This window comes from Nelumbo lutea, chromosome 4 (genome assembly GCF_056320005.1).
Source record: "Nelumbo lutea isolate HS-2025 chromosome 4, American lotus-T2T, whole genome shotgun sequence".
Taxonomy (NCBI): Eukaryota; Viridiplantae; Streptophyta; class Magnoliopsida; order Proteales; family Nelumbonaceae; genus Nelumbo; species Nelumbo lutea.
The window spans coordinates 46,073,803-46,092,822 of NC_142687.1; the positions used below are offsets into that span (position 1 = coordinate 46,073,803).

Below are 19,020 nucleotides of genomic sequence, written 5' to 3' on the forward strand. Positions count from 1 at the left end.
CTTTACCTTGGTGGCACACCCCCAAGCAAACGAACAAACAGAAGTAACTAATAGGGCGATACTTCGCGGATTGAAAGCTCGCTTAGCTCGAGCCAAGGGATTGTGAGTGGACGAACTACCCAGTGTCCTTTGGACCTACCGAACTACTATTAAGACTATGATGGGTGAGACCCCCTTCAACCTCACATATGGCATAGAGGCAGTGATCCCGGCAGAGATCGAGGTACCCACATTACGATTGGAAGCTTATGATGAGGAAACAAACAATGACGAGCTCTATACCAACCCAGACCTGGTAGAGGAGGTGTGAGACCTGGCCTACATTCGAATAGCAATCTACCAGCAAAGAGTAGCACGGTACTATAACGCTCGTGTTAGAAAATGACAGTTCTGTTTTGGCGACCTGGTTCTTTGAAAAGTTATGGTACCTGAGCCCGACGTAGGTAAGCTTGGACTGAATTGGGAAGGTCTGTACCATGTAAAGCGGGTATTCAGGGAAGGCACATATGAGCTCGAGACTTTGGAAGGGAAGCAGGTACCTCGAGCATGGAACATTGATAACCTAAGAAAGTACTACTTATGAGCCCGTGACTCCAAGGCAAAATTTCTCTAAGTCTATGTGACCATTGAACTGGTAAAAAAAGATGATCGACTGGAGAGAGGACTGTGAGTCACTCCCAGAAGCCTAAGGGCTACTGTGTCGAGTTGACAAAAGACCTCAGCACTAAAAAAGTCCTAGTCGCCTCTTTGGCATAAGCAGATAAGTCCTAGTCGCCCCCTTGGCATAGGCATAACAATCCCCAATCGCCTCCTTAACTTGGGCAAGTAAGTAGCCCGTGCATGGACAGGTCAGGTATATACCCTATAGTGTCTATCCACCTCAGTGTACAACAAACACATGGTTGTTCCTACCTGGAGTCCAGCTCGCTATCATGGCACTTTAGCATAACCAATCGCCTCTAAGTAGCCCGTGCATAGACAAGTTGGGTATATACCCTATAGTGTCTATCCACCTCAGCGTACAACAACATAAGATTAATCCCACCTAGAGTCCATCTTGCTAATCTGGCACTTCGGGATAACCAACACTTAGAAAAACTTTTTTACTTAGAAAGATTTTTGCACATACAAGAGCCCTTCAAGTGTCATCTAATTTTCTTTATCAACCATCCAAACATTCATAAAAAATTAAGTCTCAAATCATTGCTTTTTCTATTCAAGAAAGTTGGGGTCCCAAATCATTGCCTTTTCTATGCAATGATTTGGGACTATTAATTTTTTGTCAATATTTTGATGGTTGATAAAGAAAATTAAATAACACTTGAAGACATTTGTGTCTTTTTCAAATGCCACTTAATGGCTGGTTAATAGCTAGTTAACGATAGGAACTAGATTGTCACATTTTAAAAGTTTGGGTATTAATTGTCGCATATTAAAGTTCGAGGACCAAAATAGCATTAGGTCCAAAGTATAAGGTATTAATTGTAAAATTTCCCTAATATAAAATATTTGAGATGTCGTGTTTTAAAAAAGTGTTTAATATCAAAGAATTCAGATTAATTTAACATAATGGTAGGCTATAAAACTAATGATAAGATTTCACGCCAGGGCCCACACCTTTTAAAACCATGATTTCACAGCTTGCTGAACAACCGTCGTGTTTAGCAAAACCTGGCTCATTTTAAAACCATGGTTATAAGTAAACATTTCCCTACCACAGTGCAAAGCAAAGCCTTAATGATTCAGTTAGGTCTCAATTTTAACCCTACATCTTCGTCTCGTCCCCCACCCTCCTGGTTATGAGATAGGATCTACTCCTCAAATGGGTGTCTCACATGCACATCCATTGTGCATTGGGAATATCTCACGTGAATAATAATTAATAAGTATGGGAGATGTTCCCAATGCATGGTAGGATGTGTGTGTGAGGCGCCAGGTGTGAGGAGCAGATTCTGTCTCCTACGTTACACAAAGAAAAGAATCGATTCAGCTTCCGTATACAAACACCCTAAGTACTACACGATGTATATAGAATCAAAGCTAGTGAGGACATTAAAGTCAATATTTTGAACGTTCTTGATTTAATCAAGATATCATCCCAAAATTGGCTACATAGAACTCGATGTATATAATTTCAATAAAAAGTTAGATATCGAATCTCTCAGGTGACAAGTTTTTGGGTCGTGCTACCCGGTAATCAAAAAAGGTTATACGTATAAATCGATCATTCGAGAACGAATGGTATTTTTGTAATTTTGTACAAAGGAAGTGGGCCCGGACATAGGCGTGAGTAAGTAAACAGGTTTAACTTTAAAGGCTAGTCTTCGTCTCGTTTTGGTTTCTTCCTCTAGATTTTCCTCCCTTCTGGTCCAATTCCGTGCTTTGTTTGAAGGTTTGGTTTTTCAAATTTGAGGTTCAGAAGGCTTTGTTTTGTTGTTTTTCTCTGTAAATTGAAGGTCTTTGATCTGCAATTTCCATGGCGACAATCGGAAATAACAATCTGAATGCTAAGCTCGTAAGTCAACACCTAACTAGGGTTTCAATTTCAATTTCCGGTGTTACAGTAGTCTTTTTTTTTTTTTAATTGTGCTTTTCGTTCAATTACAGGTTCTTCTCGGTGATATGGGTGCTGGGAAATCGAGTCTGGTTCTGAGGTTTGTCAAGGGGCAATTCCTTGAATTCCAGGTGGCTTTTTGTTCAGAGAATTGATCATGAGTTTGATTGTTTAAGGTTTTCATTGTAGGTTAGGGTTTGAAATTCATCTATTATTTAAGTTTCTGTTGAGTTCCTTGCCTTTTTGCTGTTATGATGATAGGAGTCGACAATTGGAGCGGCGTTTTTCTCGCAGACGCTGGCGGTGAACGATGCGACAGTAAAATTTGAGATTTGGGATACCGCCGGCCAAGAGAGGTACCATAGCTTGGCACCCATGTATTACAGAGGAGCAGCTGCTGCCATAATCGTCTACGACATAACTAGCATGGTCTGATGCTTAATTTTGTTATTTAACCCTCTCTACGTTTTTAGTTTCTTTTAATTTTAATGGTAGATTATTTACTTTCTGGGAAATTAATGAATTTGAATATTTCTTTTCATAGTAATGAATTTGATATTTGATCAATAATTGGATTGTTTGTACATTCATTTTGTAACTCAATCGATGAGTTTGATCTGCAGTTCTAAACCACTGATTTTGCATTATTTGGGTGAGGTTTTAAACGTGTAACAGTTCTAGCTTTGGTGTTTTTATTGATTATTCTATGAATACTTTTTGAACTCCAGGAGTCGTTCACTCGGGCGAAGAAGTGGGTGCAAGAACTTCAGAAACAAGGTGTGTATAGTTTTCTTCCTTATTTCATAATTATGGAGGATTAATTGGAGGGTAGAACCAATTTGTTGCGTAATTGACTTTTTGTTTGCTTTTATTTCTTTAGGGATAGGATCGAGATTTTTGGAAATTTTGCATTCCATGTTTTATAAATAATTTTACATGGATTTTGGGTTTTGCTCTAGGTAATCCAAACATGGTTATGGCTCTTGCGGGGAACAAAGCTGACTTAGAAGATAAAAGAAAGGTGACAGCAGAGGTGAGTATCTTAACCCTTATAGTCTCTACAGTTATATATGATGTGTGGATTCTTTTAGTAGTCTTTTATTAGTTTCATCCCCATGTTATAATAGGTAATTATGGTAATGCATTGTGATTATCACCTTGGAAACAGCCTCTCTGTATGTGCAGGGATAAGGCTATGTACATCTGTTCCTCCCCAAAGCAGTGAATAGGCCTTAAGGATTTATTTATTCTTGTTCTATCATCTTGATCCTTAGTCAATAATGTAGTGATCTTAGTGTCACTAACTTGTGATTTATGCATCAACTTGAGTATGAGGGATACCTTCTTAGGATTTCTTCATACTTCAACTCATAGAAGTATGAAGAAATCAAAATATCTGAATATTTTTCACAATTAGTTTATGTTGTCTGTCACTACCCTGCTGTTCCTATTGGTTCTACTTTCATTTCCCATGTTCCCTTAATAAAATGAATTCCCATATTTCTGATATGATAAGATGGTTTATTAATGTTTTATTTGCTCATGTAGATCATGTGCCATCTATCTAGGAAAAGTAGGCTCTAAAATATGATCTAAGTCTGTAAATAAAATCTAGTAATAACATTAAATCTCAGCATTAATCCATCTATTATTTCTCAACTACTTTTCCATGTATGTGTGCCTTATATAATGCCTCAGTTAGGAACAATGGATGTATTTCTATTAAAAGGGTTGTTACCCTATGTTGGTCTTGGTTACCCAGGGTCTCGAGAGGGGTTGAATGGATATGGTCCTAACTATTGGAAGTTTTGGCACAAAGTGGCTGCTTTTAATCTTGACTTAAGTTTTCACAAATGTCTACCCAACAGAGTATCATACATCATAAGATGCTTCTCTGATATAATTTAGTTAATGTGATATATGATCTTATGTGTCTGATATAATTAGTTGTACTTAACAAAATCTTAACTGAAATGTCAAACTATGCAGGGTTGGATATATGATAGTATGTGTTTGACAGTGATAGTCATTTTGTATTGAACATGATTAGATTTATGAGAATGGTATGTTTTTTATGATGTGACTTGGGGGATCTTGAGGTAATTTAGTTAATGTGAATGCATGTATAGAAGAACATGTTAGTCGTTCTACTTTACAAAGTCTGAACTAAAATTCCAAACTGTATGAGGTTGTATGCATGAAATTCCACTACCCAATGTTGGTCACAGCTTTCTGAACTCTTTGGGGGGGGGTGTTGGACTGGATGAAGACCTAACTTTTGGACATAATAGTGATATTATGTTGGACATGAGTATATTTATGAGAATGAAGCTTCCATTTTATGTTGGTGTCTACTTCAGACATGCTTTTTTTTTTTTTACGCCTACTTCAGGCATCTTAGTACACTAAAGCCTTTTAGCTCTTCATATTCTTGATTTTCATTTTTTTTTTTTACATTTGTCAGTTTCATTTCAAATATTTGGATTTAGTCAAGGTTTAAAATGTTGGTTTTAGTAGAAACGTTGACCACATAAAAATAAGAGATGTCAGAAATGTTGAAAATTCTAATAGGTTTGTTATAAGTATTTTCTAACATTTTAAATATTAAATTGTAAACGAGATGATCTTATCCCAAATCTTCTCTTGGATGCTGGTCCACCAACCCTTTGATAGGGTGAGCAGAGGGGAGTTACAAAGAATCTGGCTGCAAATCCTGTATACTTCCCCTTCCTCTCCAACTGTACTAACTCTTCCTCCCTCAAGTAGGGAGTGTGATTACCTGTTGCAGTTTGATGGCAGTTTTACATGGTCGCTGCTTCCTCCATCAGCAGCTGGAATAGGGGGTACTGTGAGAACTCTACTGGAGACATCTTATGGGCCTTTAGTGGCCCAGTTCATGCTGCAGATGCCTCAGAATCAGAAGTCCACTCCCTTCTAGAAGGATTTAGAGTTGCTAAGAGGCTCCATTTCAGTCCATTAGCAGTAGAAGAGACTCTAGAGTTACCATTAAGTGGACATAAAGAATCAGATGAGGGTCCATGGAGGCTAGCTCACCTCCTTGCAGAAATTCTTGAGCTGTCTTCACTACTGAACTGGACCTTTAGATAGATTCCCTGGGAGATCAATAGAACTGCAGATGTTTTAGCAAAGCAAGGATTGGGAAGGGATTTTTTGTATAGTGCTAACTCTTTTCCATCTTAGTTTGTTATAGGCTCTTCTTTTTGTGTTTTTTTGGCCTGTTTGTACATCCCTCTCCCCTTTTTGAATATAAGTTATCTTTCTCTTCAAAAAATTGTAAATGAACATTCACTTATAAATACTTACATTGTTATAAAGTGATAAAAATGATGCTTCTAAAATGGCTACAAAATGTCAAGATAATCACTTCCTCTACTTAGAATAAGTTTAAAGGTTTAATAATTTTCATGTAGTACCCATAGGACAAGCTGAACTGCTATCTCTTCAAGTTTGAAAATGGATAAGTGATTAAATTACATGGACATTGTATTGGAAGGTGATTCCTGTGTTGTTCTGGGCGGGATAAGAAACAACAAACCAGCCCCATGGCAATATAGAGTACAGATGCACCATAAGGGAAGTAAGGTAACTGGTAAGTGAGTTGTTTTGCTGGTTGCAGGTTAGTTAAGGTAGCTTACCTCCCTCTCATGGTTCAAAGTATCGATACGATACGCCCCGTATCGGGCGTATCGTATTGTATCTTTTGAAAACAATACGGTCCAAAATGCCTGTTTCCAGGTGTTTTGGACCCCCAATTTTTTTTAATAATAAAAAGCATGCTAAAAGCTTCCCAGAAAACCAAAATTTGAAAAAAAAACTAAAAAAAGGGAGTTTTGGCCGTTTCTAAGTACCGATACGATACAGACGAAACTCATATTGTATCAATACTTTGAACCTTGTCCCTCTGTTTGTATGCATATGTCCTTTGAAATCTTAATGAAATTCCATCTTATTTATCAAGAAAAACAAAAGGTAACTGGTTAGTGAGTTGAGAGCACAATTTTTAGGGATACAAAGATCAGTGTAGTTTAGTGGATGCTTTGCCAATCAGGGGTGGATGGGAATAATATGTATTGGACTATTGGGGGGTTGACTACCAAGGGATCAACTTTCTAGTTTTTTCACAGATTGGAGAGTGTTTTCTTTTGTTGCAACTGTTCACAGAACTCTTAGTATATGATTCTAGGATTTCTTCTCTGTTGTATAAATTGTATTCAATCTAATTTGCATAAATTTTCATGTTATAATAGGTTTTTTATATCGTAAATTTCCATATTTATCACGTTACTCTGTTGCAGGAAGCACACACATATGCTGAGGAGAATGGCCTTTTCTTCATGGAAACGTCTGCCAAAACTGCCATCAATGTCAATGACATATTCTATGAAATAGGTTTGCTATGGTTTCTCCTCATTGCTGATTTGCAAAAGAAATCGATGTCCATCATTAGCTTAATTTGGAACCAGAACCATGAAATGCAGTAGCTGCTAAGATGGTCAGATGAGATTCTGAAAAAAAAAAAAAAACTAAAATAAAACAATGTTTTATCCTTCTAGCTTAAGGCTAAGTTTGGGAGTGCTTAAAAATAGGCACTTATTTTGGGCCAGGATCTCACACCAATAAGCTCTTATTTGCGTTTGGGAAATAAGCCCAAATAAATGCTTAATCACAGAATTTGGACTTATTTTTAAGTGCTCATCTCCTTTTTGGCCTGTCTTGGCCTGCCACATCATCTTGAAAATACCTATACTGCCCCTTTTGAAATAAGTGCCTTTTCACCAATTAGAAGAAACACTTATCCAATAAGACTTATTTTTCAAATAAGCACTCCCAAACTCTGCCTAAAACAAAAATATGAAAATTCTACAATTTTTTTTTGTTCAGATCAGAGGACATTTGGGCATAGTCACATACTTATGCTCCCCACCCCTCCCCACCCAACCCAAAAGAAAGAGAGAAAAGAGAATGATACAATGGGAATCTGCATCAACAAAATGCAGGATAACAATATCGTACATGTCATTATTTTCAAGTTCTTCCTTATTGGTTCAAATTTTTTTTTTTGATAAATGAATAAGATTTTATTAAACCACCAAATAAGAGTTACATGCAACCCATGGAAAGGCACAAGATGCGACTTTTCCTTTAAAACTAGTTACAGAATTATAAGTACAAATGAAATTACACAGAAGCCCAAAATAAAGTAGCACGAAGAACCCCTTGTTTTGCAAGTGAATCATCCATTGAGTTTGTTGATCTGCCTACCCATTGAACTCTGATTGCCATATTCCTTGTTAGTTATTTAACCTTTTTGAAAAGATCTCTAAAACCCCAGATCACAGTTTCCGGGTCCTTCAGTCAGTCCACTATCACCTGGGAATCCCCTAAAATAATCAGATGCTCTATGCCTAGCTGATTTGCAAGCTGGATTCCTTGTACATGAGCAAGTAATTCGGCCCTTAAACAGTCTCCCACACCCATAGGACTTGAGTACAAAGATATAATGCTATTGTCTTTGTTTCTCAGCACTCCTATGCCTGAAGGTCCTGGATTTCCTCAGCTACTTCCACCAAAGTTTAGCTTAATAAACTCCTCCCCTAATGGCATCCATTCAGCCACATGTCTATCCTTCCTGGTAGAAGTATCAGCCACTGCTAACTAGCTTCTCCATAGGTCTTCAAAAGAGTATGCTTCAAAGAGCTTTAGAGTTTTCAGCCACTGAATTGCTAACTAGCTTCTCAGTAATGGTTCTACCCATTCCATGTTTTCAAGTGGTATGAGTGAATTATTTGATGCTAAAACTTCTCTGACATATATTTTTTTTCAAATGTTCAATTGTGTTATTTTTAGTGCAGATGGTCCATTCTTGGGGTAATATTTGTTCTCAGATTTTATTGATTGTCAAGTTCTTTCGTTACCAAAATAAGCACTTATCAACTTTATTCCATTTCATTATTGCTTTGGTTATATATGTTCATGCAGCTAGCTGTTTTAATGCTTCTTAGCTTTCTGTTTTCTTCTTACTTGGTTTATTTGTTCTGTTATAGTGATCTTATTTTTCCTTTTTTGCTTGGTGCAATCAGCTAAGAGGTTGCCTCGAGCTCAGCCTGCTCAGAATCCAGCAGGGATGGTTCTAGTGGATAGACCAGCAGAAAGATCCCGTTCTGCAGCATGCTGTTCCTAAGTATTTCCTAAATTCCCTTTTCAGATGCTATTTTTCTTTTGAGAATCTGCATTGTTCTGTTTCAGTATCCATTAATAAGGCAGTTGGTACTAATTGATGCCCAGCTAGATCACTAATGTAGGCTGGTGGATATTAAGGGAAACACTAAGTATGGTTACCTCAAAGAATGTAGGTAGGTGGATGGAAAGGGAAACACATCTTAGGTGTACCATGTTCAGATGATTGAATAACTTGTTGGATGTTAAGTATTATATCCATTTTTCAAGGGGTCATCCAGCCATTAATGGACTTGGGTTTGAGTCATATGCCCAGTTTAAATGAGTGGAGATGGGGCACCTATCTGGAGATGGTGGGTGGTTGATCATATGATAATGCTAGAAGAATAAAAGACAATTGTGGTATATTTCATTGGCCATTATAATGTGGCTATATTGGCAATAACTGTTTTTTGGTATATAATTGCAATAACTTTTTGGACAACTAGCCAATTCCTTTATATTAGATTACAATGTCGTTAGAAGGAAGGTCATAACTGAGTTGGCAATAGGCATAGGTACTTCACTTACTGAGCACTAAGCCAGTCTTCAAGTATTTATCACTTTTTAGGGGTACATATTTCCATTAATACATCTTTTATCTTTATTTATTTATTTTGAGAATCACAGCGAGAAATAATAACAAGGTCTAACCAGAAGCATGCCAGAACTATCTGCTACAGTAAGAGACTAGGCTGGAAGGATGACATCCTATCTAGCTTGAAGAAATCTTTTTCTTGTTTCATTTGCCAATCTGTCAGTTACAGAGTTATGCTTTAATGGAGTATGTACAAAATTGTCTGGAAGGATAAGATCCTACTTAGCTTGAAGAAATCCGTCTTGTCTCGTGCCAACCTATCGGCTATAGAGTTACCTTTCAATAGAGTATGCACAACATTGACTTCAATCCCTTCTTTTTTTTCTGCCATGAATAGATAGTTCCTGGCAAAGGAACTTACATCCATGCTGTTTCTATGCAGCCATCTAACCTATCAACTACCATCTTTGAATCTCCCTTGATTTAGACTACTTGGCTGTCTCTTTAGCTAGAAGAATATTTCCTCATTGCCCACTCTTCAGCATCTATGAACTTTTCTGATGAACTGAGCTCTAGCCACCAAAGGTTTTACCTGATGCATCTCATGCAATGAGTTCAATGGGAGCATAACCTGATTTTCCAACAGCAACATCAAAATTTATTTTTTTTATTTACTGTCCTTTAGGAGGAACCTATTTTATAAATGTTGGGGAAGAGGGTAACTTTTTTCAACGAGTTCATATTCAATTGCACATGCCTTGAGAATAAGGTAAGGATTAGTTTTCTTTCCACAAAATGAATTCAACGAAACCATAATATAAACACTAAACACTGCTTTTATGTTTTTTTTACCTAGATCATGTTAGTTCAGACTTCAGACAGGGTACAAGGCTTAGGTAGATGACCATCTTCATCTTCCATCTCCCCTCTTTTCTTTGACTCAATCAAGGTTCAAAGTATTGATACGTATTGGCCGATACGTATCGTTCCGGGACCTCTTTGATACACCCCCACAGTGGGTGTATCGGGGGGTGGAGGAGCTCTAAACCGCCCCCCTGTACCGGTTTTGAAAAAAAAATAAAAATAAGTAAAGAAAATGTATCGATTCGTCCGATACGCCGGGCGTATCGGGCATATCGATATTTTGAATCTTGGACTCAATGATAGTTCAGACAGGGCACAAGGCTTAGGTAGATGACCATCTTCATCTTCTATCTCCCCTCTTTTCTTTGACTTGAGGATTATCTCCAAAATGACTGCCATGTCATGGGAATCTACATTGTCAAACCAATTCCAATGTTCCAAATATGCTTTGCAAATGAAAATTTGTATTATAAGTGGGCTACTAGATATACAAATGGTTTGGGGTGACATGTTACCCAAGCAGGGGTCAATATAAATAAATGTTTTAGGCTGAATTGTAATAATTTGGAATGAGGGGAGAGAGCGTGGGCAATGCTCCATTTTGTATTCACAAATGGGTCTCTAAATTGTATAATTTTATACTTAAAATTTTGTTTAATAAATTCATATTATTACTGATCAAAATAAAAACATTTGAATTATAAATGTGTTACTGTTAAAGGAAAATCTGTTTTTTTAATGAGCAACTTTAGTTTATTTCAGATCAAGAACCATAGGAACATCAGTCCTATGGCGGGCAGCCAATCTTCTGGACCTTGGCCAGTATGTGATCATATTGTTCTGGTTTTATTATCTCAGGAAGCATAGTAAGATTTAGTTGAGAACTTACCCTTAGGTCTGGTCCCTGAAACAAGAAATCCTGTCAAGGCATGAGGGAATGGGGGTGGCTTTTACTGTACAACATTGTTCTTTTGAGCTTCCAAGTTTTTCTTGAGGTTAACTAGAATCCTTCTGCTGAGAAAAGTCTGAAAGAAATTTATCCATAGCCAGTTAACTACCTAGAGTTTTATTTTGTTACCATTTCCTAGTTGCCATCTAAGTCCATGGTAACTTCATTTTTTTGCCATGCAAAAGGTATTTTAGAGGAATGCATTTCCTGCTCTAAATCTTGATGGTGTGAAGCTCCAGTGTTCTCATGAATAAGAAGGCTTGGCTTTATCTCATCCACTAGGTTGAGTTTAAGTGGGTAGGCACGGATCTGCACTTCCTCTCTCTTCTCTCCACTGGTTAGGTCATAGTTGTTGGTGTGAGTTATTAGGTTGGGGTGCAACCCACATTAATGCTGTATAAATGGGAATTTTTTGGGTATCTGACCTGTCCCGACCTTAATATATAGTATAAAATAATTTATAATATATAATATATTAAGAGAAATTAATTAAGTAGAAGCTAGGACGAACTGACAAAGGAGCCCTGTGGCCTATGACATTCCTAATTGGTTAATTTGTAAGTTTGGGGCAATTGGTTAGGTTCAAGTCCAATCCAAGTATTATTAGGTGAGTTGCTTGTCTATGAATTTAATTTATTAGTTAATTTTAAAATTTTATTGACATAATTATTATTAAATTTAAATGGATTTTAAATTAACATAATTAGGATTTAAGATTGCAAAATACAAATGGCATCTATTTGTCTAAAGTCAAATTAAGAATCAATTGGTTTGTTTAAGTTTAAGTCCAATCCAAACAATAGTTCTAGGTGAAATATTTGTGAATGAATTTTAAATTTTTATCAATTAATTTTAAAGGTAATTATTTCTAAATTCAAATGGTCTTTAAAATAATGTTATTAGGATTTGGGATTGCAAATGCTATCTATTTATTATTTTTAAAATTTTATTGCTGTAATTAAGATTGCAAATGGTATCTATTTTTCAAAATTCAAATTCAAACTCGAACTCGTTTTGAAATGATTATCTTATTGTAAAATATCTAGATATGTAGGATCTTCTTCAATAGCTGATTCAATGTACATATCTTCAGTTGAGGATGATGTTCCAATGAGGATTAGAAGGCAGCAAGAGTTCTTGAAATAACAACTCTCTTATGTCAATCAGTTTTATTTATTTTTTGACTTACACTATTTTGTTTTGTTCTTTTATATGAAGCATTCTATGTAATGTTTTTTCTTGTTGAATGTTTGGTTGATAATGAATTTTGAAGAACTTTTTTGTATACTTAATATTGAATTTGAAGAAAAGTTTAGCTCGATCATATGATAATCGGGTGGGATGGGTTTAACGGGTTTGGGAAATTGAGAGGAAAAGTTAAAAGGTTTGGGATCAAGGGTACCTATGGGTGTGGGTGGTTAGTGGATGCTTTGGTCATCAGCTTGTACTCTATCCAATCCACCGACCCTGCAATTGCCACACTAGAAACATGACAAGTTGGTACTGATAATATTTTATACATATTATCAACAAAATGATTAAGATGTAGCTGTCCGATTTATTACTGGATGCTAAGGGGAAAACCGAAAACTGATGGATGATCCATTTAAGTATTTCCAACTTGGATTAATTTAATTTAGGAAATTTTAATGGAGCAAAGAGGTAGGCTTCAGGAGCATACCTGCTTCATTTATTGAAGAGAACCAATGGTGGAGTCTGCGGAGACTGAGACGGTTGATTCTTTCCAAATTCTACGGCGGACTAAATGAGACTTGACCCATTTGCATGCGTATGTGCCTGTTTTTATGGTAATGGATTTCCTATAGACCCATTTACTGATGTTTTCTTGTTTGTATTTACAGGTTACTCAAAAAACATGGGAGGTTCTTTGTTGGGACGATTTCGTCGAAAGATACATTGAGCACATCTCTCACCTGCAATAGGAGGTTCTTTGTCGTCTCTTCCTCCAGTTTGGCCATTTCTAAGCGTTGTTGTTGCTGAACCCTGTAAATGAGTAGTGGTGTTTGTTTGACGAAACTTATTGAGCAGAAAATTTGAAAAAATATATAAATAGTGTAATTCAAATGTTTTTTCTTTTATTTGATATGCTGGCAGCTTAAGTATCTGTGTCCGGGAAGAAAATAAAAAGTTTGAAGCTTTTGATTGGTATATCCAAAGCAATGTTCTGAAGACTGTTAAACCTGTAATGATGAAAATCTCGGACTGAATTATCGGCGGTTGGCCCACATTGCCATAAACGGTAAACACATTGGAGCTCTATTGGACTAAAATTCTTTGCTTCGGCTGCTTTGACGTATGGAAAGCTGTCGCACCTTTTTGCCTTTTCTTTTTAATGCCCGTTTGTTAGGGATTTTACTAACATCTCTTGGCGTTACATGAGCTGTGAAACCCAAAGAAAGCTGTAAATCTGTCTGAAAAGTTACTGGAAACAAAGGTTCAAAAGTATCGACACGTCAGCCCGTATTGGCCGACACGTATCGTTCTGGACCCTCCGATACTCTTCTACAGTGGGTTGGGGTCTGACCAGTTCAGGGTGTGAAGGCGGCTTAAACAGTCTCTTCTGAACCAGTTACGAAAAAAAAAAACACTAAAAGCTGTATCGATACGCCCGATGCGCCCATCGGGTGTATCGATATTTTGAACCTTGCTGGAAAGTTCAAAATAAGCTTATATGAGCAGCAAATTTGATTTTCCAATGAAGCTATCTTCTCCGAAATGGTCGGTCAATGCAAGCTCAATCAACCAAAAGCCCTCTCAAATGGGGTGTTATTGTTAATCGACTTCGGATGGGCTTCCCACATGGTAGGGGTGCAAGTTGGGTTGGCCCAAGTTAACAGTTTACACTGTTTCGGGCTCGGGTTTCGGGTTGGGACTATTGAAAATTTGATAAAATCTCAATTCTAACCCAAAAAAGTTGCACCCCTACCACAGTGCCCCCACTGAGCAGAGTTCAGTTTACACTGTTTCGGGCACCTCACACATCCCAACAATCTATTGTGCATGTGGGGTGTGCCGTCTGGGGCACTGATGTGATCTCCACTACACATTTTCTCATGGATGTTCTTGTGGAGAGTTTGGCTTAGGTCAGGGCAAAGCCTGTTCGAACAGCCTCTACAGCCTTATATTGAGAATATTTCCATACTTATTTTTTATTTCATAAGAAAATATTTTCAATGCAAGGTTGCAAAAGGCAGTTAGAACGGTGTGGGCATGGATTTACATTGACGGAAGCTGATCTCTCTCGTGGATGGACTACTCACAGCCCATCCATGGAGGAATGTTAGCGGTACAAATTTGGTCAAACTGTATTTGTACACGGCACATGACGGCACATGATGGATGTGATGTTTTGGGGAAAAACTGTAGGGAGAATCACGAAATCAAGAAAATTATAATCAAGTTTCAAAAACAGTGGAAAAAATATCTTTCTCCCTCTTTGTGTGAATCTGTTAGGAAACAATTTAGTAGAGCTTAAACCAAAGAACAAGCACACAAGAACACAACCAAATTTACGTGGAAAAACCTTATCAGTGTGGGAAAGAAAAAAACCACGGTCACCCAAAAACTTTCACTATCAAGAAAGTGATTGTACAATGGTTCTCTCTAAATAAAACTAGAGTTATACAATCAGCAAATCATCAAAAAAATCATCAAGAAAATACGTTTCTTGGAAACTAACAAATATCTCAAGATAATGGAAAAATCTCACCCAAAACGGAGGTACTGTTCGCGGACTCAGATCTCACAAACCAGTGAGTCAAACCAGATCTCCACCGTTCATATTGAAGAACCTAAAATCGCGAACATACCTGCAAAGTTTCAGCTCAATCAGACCACCAACGACCTTCGATCGGAGCACAAGATTAAAAACTGCTTAGACTGAAATTTAAAGAATCCGCCCATTTTCTCTCTCCGTTTTTGCACGGGATTCTCTTCCTTTTTCTTCTCTTCTTCTCTCAATCTTTTTGGCAACTAACACCACTGAAAGGTTATTTCTTTTTCCTATTTTCATTTGAACAAGAATATCCTCATCCATGGGCTCAAAAATACCACATGGGCTTCTTGGGCCATCCTCCACATACGACAGAAACCCAACAAAATCTTGGGTTGCCTACTCTGGGCAGGAATTATTTTCCCTAATGTACAGTTGCCACGTTGCATATTAATGGTTGCCCAAGTAAAGCTGTGCATTTATTTAATTGAAATCATTTGTTATGAAAAAAAAGTTTTAGATTTCCTATTTTTATTTGAACAAGAATATCCTCATCCATGGGCTCAAAAATACCACATGGGCTTCTTGGGCCATCCTCCACATATGACAGAAACCCAACAAAATCTTGGGTTGCCTACTCTGGGCAGGAATTATTTTCCCTGATGTACAGTTGCCACGTTGCATATTAATGGTTGCCCAAGTAAAGCTGTGCATTTATTTAGTTGAAATCATTTGTTATGAAAAAAAAGTTGTAGATTTCGAAAAAGCGTCAAACCCTGCTCTCCTCATTTGATCATTTCTTATCTGCAAGGAGATTTGATTCAGTGCTCATACCATCCATTTTCATATGAAGGGATAAGAAATATTTAGTGTTATCTAAATGAAAATGCTAAAAGGTTGAATAGGAACACTGTTAAAGTACATTGTTTGAAAAATAAATAAATTTGCTTTAAATAATGTTTCTAATAGGATTTATTGGACATGTGATATGTGAGTTTTTTTCTTTACTCAAGGTACCTTTGTCTTACTGTACATTAGGTGGATTATAATTGGAAATTGAATAGCGAAATTTTGAAAATTTTTCATGTTCTTCTTCCATATAATGCATTTTATTTATATGGAAAAATGTATGATTTATTGAAAACACGGGGTATTAAACACAAAATATTCACAGTAACCTTGGATAATGCAAGAGGCAATAATAATATGCAAGCTATTTTGCATGACCAACTTAAATTGTCTTTGCCTTGTAGTCATAATTATTTTCATGTTTGATGTGGTGTTCATGTTTTGAATCTTATTGTAGAAGGTTTAAAGGTGATTGATGATTTTATATATAAAATAAGTGTGAACATCAGAAAAAACTCGGCCATTCACTTCATAGCCAAGCGGATGGAGTCGCCACCAATCAGAATAGATAACTAGGAGTGATGGGCCCCCAGAATTGCATTATTTCAAAATCAATTGAATGCTAGTGACTACACACTCCTTGGCCTAGACAAGGCTAGTTTGGGTAAGTCGAGAGAGAAAGAGGGAAGGGATTAGGCACCCCTCTAGTCAGTGTGATTGCCAAATCCCTAAGTATAGTTTTCAAAATAACAAATATAAAAAAAGAAAAAAATCAGATTGAGAGCCAATATTTTTGGCAATTTGGAAGGTCATTGAGAGTTTCTTTCTCCTCTTGTAGACCAACCTCCTTTTGGATGCAGGGGACTGAGAAAAAGGGTGAGAAACCCCACCCCTTTTCTATCAGAACCCCGACCTTTGGATTCAGTTGGCTGGTCGGAAGAGTTGAAAGAGCGCATCAATTCCCCTACAAATTCCCAGTAAACGCAACAACTTTCACACTCGTGAAAGTTGAAAGAGCGTAGATACAAGATACGAAAGAACTAGAGGAGTTGAACAGAAAAGAAGGAATGAAAAAAGCTAATAAAAGAATTGAACTAAATCAAAATCTGTCTAATGAGTGCATGAAACTCAAATCTAAACAACTAAGTATGAGGTAAGGGCATTACCTCAATATAGCCTTAGACCGAGGAAACAATGCTTCAAGATGTTACATCAGCACAAAGATGTCATAAAGGAGAAAATGGAGCAGAATAGGTGTTCTTCTTCTGCTAAATACTTCAAACCCAGGGCACCCTTCTGAGGTTTGCCTAGAAAATACTCAACCGATCCCTTGAGGTGGGTCCTCTTCTTATCCGAATCGTTCTAAGCTCATCTTCCCCCTTTGCTCTTTGAAGAATTCTCTTTCATCTCTCTCTCTTCACTCTCTCAAAAACCTTCTCTCATCGCTCTCTTCCTCTCTTGTGCTTTCTCTCGAACTCTCGAAGACCTTTCTCCTCTAAAACCATTAGCACTCTTGTCTCTTCTCTACTCTCGAAGCCCTCTCACTAATTTTGAAACCATTCTGGCTCTCTCTCATCTAGGGGTGCAACTTTTCCGGGTTAGGGTTGAGATTTTGTCAAATTTTCAATAGGCCCAACCTGAAACCTGAGCCTGAAACAGTGTAAACTGTTAAGTCGGGCCAACCTAACTTGCAACCCTACTCTCATCCCTTCTCTATTCTCGAAGTCCTCCCACTAGGGGTGATCATGGGTCGAGCTGGGCCGGGCTTTGCACTTATGATAAGGGCTATAGCTTAGGCCCAGGCCCGAGGTTCTGAGCCTGAAACATAACCCCTAGCCCAAGTCTATATGGGCCCGGGTTGGGCCGGGCCGAGCCTGATTCTGGGCCAATGTCACTCATATATAAAACATTACATATCTATATATTAAATGACATAACATGCATATAAACTTATTTTATACATTTATACATGTCATGTTATAATATTTATATATAAAATATATAATATAATGTAAAATAACATGTATACATATGTATACGTTATACACAAAATGTGTAAGTTTAAATATATGTGGGCTGGGTTGGGCCTATGTCTGGTTTGAAGTATTAAGCCCAAGCCCGACCCTAAAATTTATGGGCCTGATGTGGGCTTGGGCTCGGGCCAGGCCTGAACACAAAACCCAGGCCCAAGCCTGGAATTTCTAGGTTGGGCTAAAATGATCACCCCTACCTTCCACCAATTCAATTTTGGGTCACCTCTATTCACTAGGCCTTTCTTATACTATTTAATCTCCCCTCTTCCCTCAACCTCTTGGGAATGGTGCCTCTATTTATAATGGAGGGCAAGGGGAGGTTTTGTCAACTCTTGAAAATGGAAGGGGGTTTTGGTGAGTCATGGTTTAAAGGGATAAGAGGGTTCGTAACTTGGGGTCCAAAGTGTAATTTTGTAATTTATGGTTTTGGGGGCAATTTGGTAATTTGGGATAAAAGGATGATTTAGCGATTTGGGCTCATAGGGAAAATTGGTAATTTGAGGTCCAATGGGGTAGGCTTAGAGGGATATTTAGGTAATTTGAAGAATGAAGGGCATTTTGGTAATTTTAGTGTTGAAAGGTATTTTGTTAAGTTTGTAAATGGGTATCTTGTGGAATGAGGTAATTTGGTTATTTGACATGATGGGTATTTCTAGAACTTTAGGAGGGGTGCTTTGGTAATTTGGTCAAGGGCATTTTAGTAATCTGGTACAAGGGGGTGATTTGGGGAGTATGGAATGATGGTAGTTTCAACAACTTGAAAAGAGGGTAGTTTTGGGTAATTTGGTCATGGAGGGTATTTTGGTAATTTGGTATGAGGGGGCGATTTTGGGAGTTTGGAGTGGGGGTATTTTTGGGCTTTAAGGGTATTAGGTGGGTTCAACGATGGATTTTAAGGATTTGGGTTCTTTGAATTCTATAGGTTTTGACAAGGTCGAAATGGTTTAATTGGTGTTTTAGGGTGAATTGGGGGTTCAAATAGAGGACCAATAAAAAATTGGGTGTTGACAACAGCTCCTCTTTGTTGTGAAGTAGGAAACTACGAAACAACAAAGACAAAAAAGAAGCAAATAGAGATTTTTGCGAAGGATAAGCATAAAAGATGGACAAGATGAGGAAAGAGGAGGAAGGAGGATTGATGTGAAGGAGAAAGGTTCCCATGCAACATCATTCCATCATGTATAAACCATTTTGTTCTTGGCAAAGTGATCTTTCCTAGGTATCAAGAACCTTTGGAATTAGGGTACATTTGCTGTAAAAGAA

General features: G+C 37.5%; 1 protein-coding gene and 1 long non-coding RNA gene across 2 annotated transcripts; one reads left to right on the forward strand and one right to left on the reverse strand.

Moving 5' to 3' along the window:
* Window positions 1-2,286: 2,286 nt before the first annotated feature.
* Window positions 2,287-13,311, forward strand: LOC148855553 (ras-related protein RHN1). Its single transcript, XM_088985211.1, has 8 exons — window positions 2,287-2,515; window positions 2,608-2,685; window positions 2,816-2,983; window positions 3,283-3,331; window positions 3,514-3,587; window positions 6,871-6,964; window positions 8,656-8,756; window positions 13,005-13,311. The coding sequence occupies exons 1-7, from the start codon at window positions 2,477-2,479 to the stop codon at window positions 8,754-8,756; spliced, it is 603 nt and encodes a 200-aa protein (XP_088841337.1). The 5' UTR covers window positions 2,287-2,476; the 3' UTR covers window positions 13,005-13,311.
* A 1,383-nt stretch (window positions 13,312-14,694) lies between these two features.
* On the reverse strand, window positions 14,695-17,265 carry LOC148855554 (uncharacterized). The gene is made up of 2 exons (XR_016112292.1): window positions 16,891-17,265; window positions 14,695-14,972 (listed from the first exon to the last, which is right to left on the reverse strand). It is a non-coding gene; the product is annotated as an uncharacterized LOC148855554 (long non-coding RNA).
* Window positions 17,266-19,020: the final 1,755 nt, after the last annotated feature.

Bases quoted from the DNA above. Each gene is read 5' to 3' on its own strand.
- LOC148855553 (XM_088985211.1), top strand. From the start codon at position 2,477: ATGGCGACAATCGGAAATAACAATCTGAATGCTAAGCTC. The intron at 2,686-2,815 runs GTGGCTTTTTGT...TTATGATGATAG, and splicing joins GGCAATTCCTTGAATTCCAG to GAGTCGACAATTGGAGCGGC. The intron at 3,588-6,870 runs GTGAGTATCTTA...ACTCTGTTGCAG, and splicing joins AAAGAAAGGTGACAGCAGAG to GAAGCACACACATATGCTGA.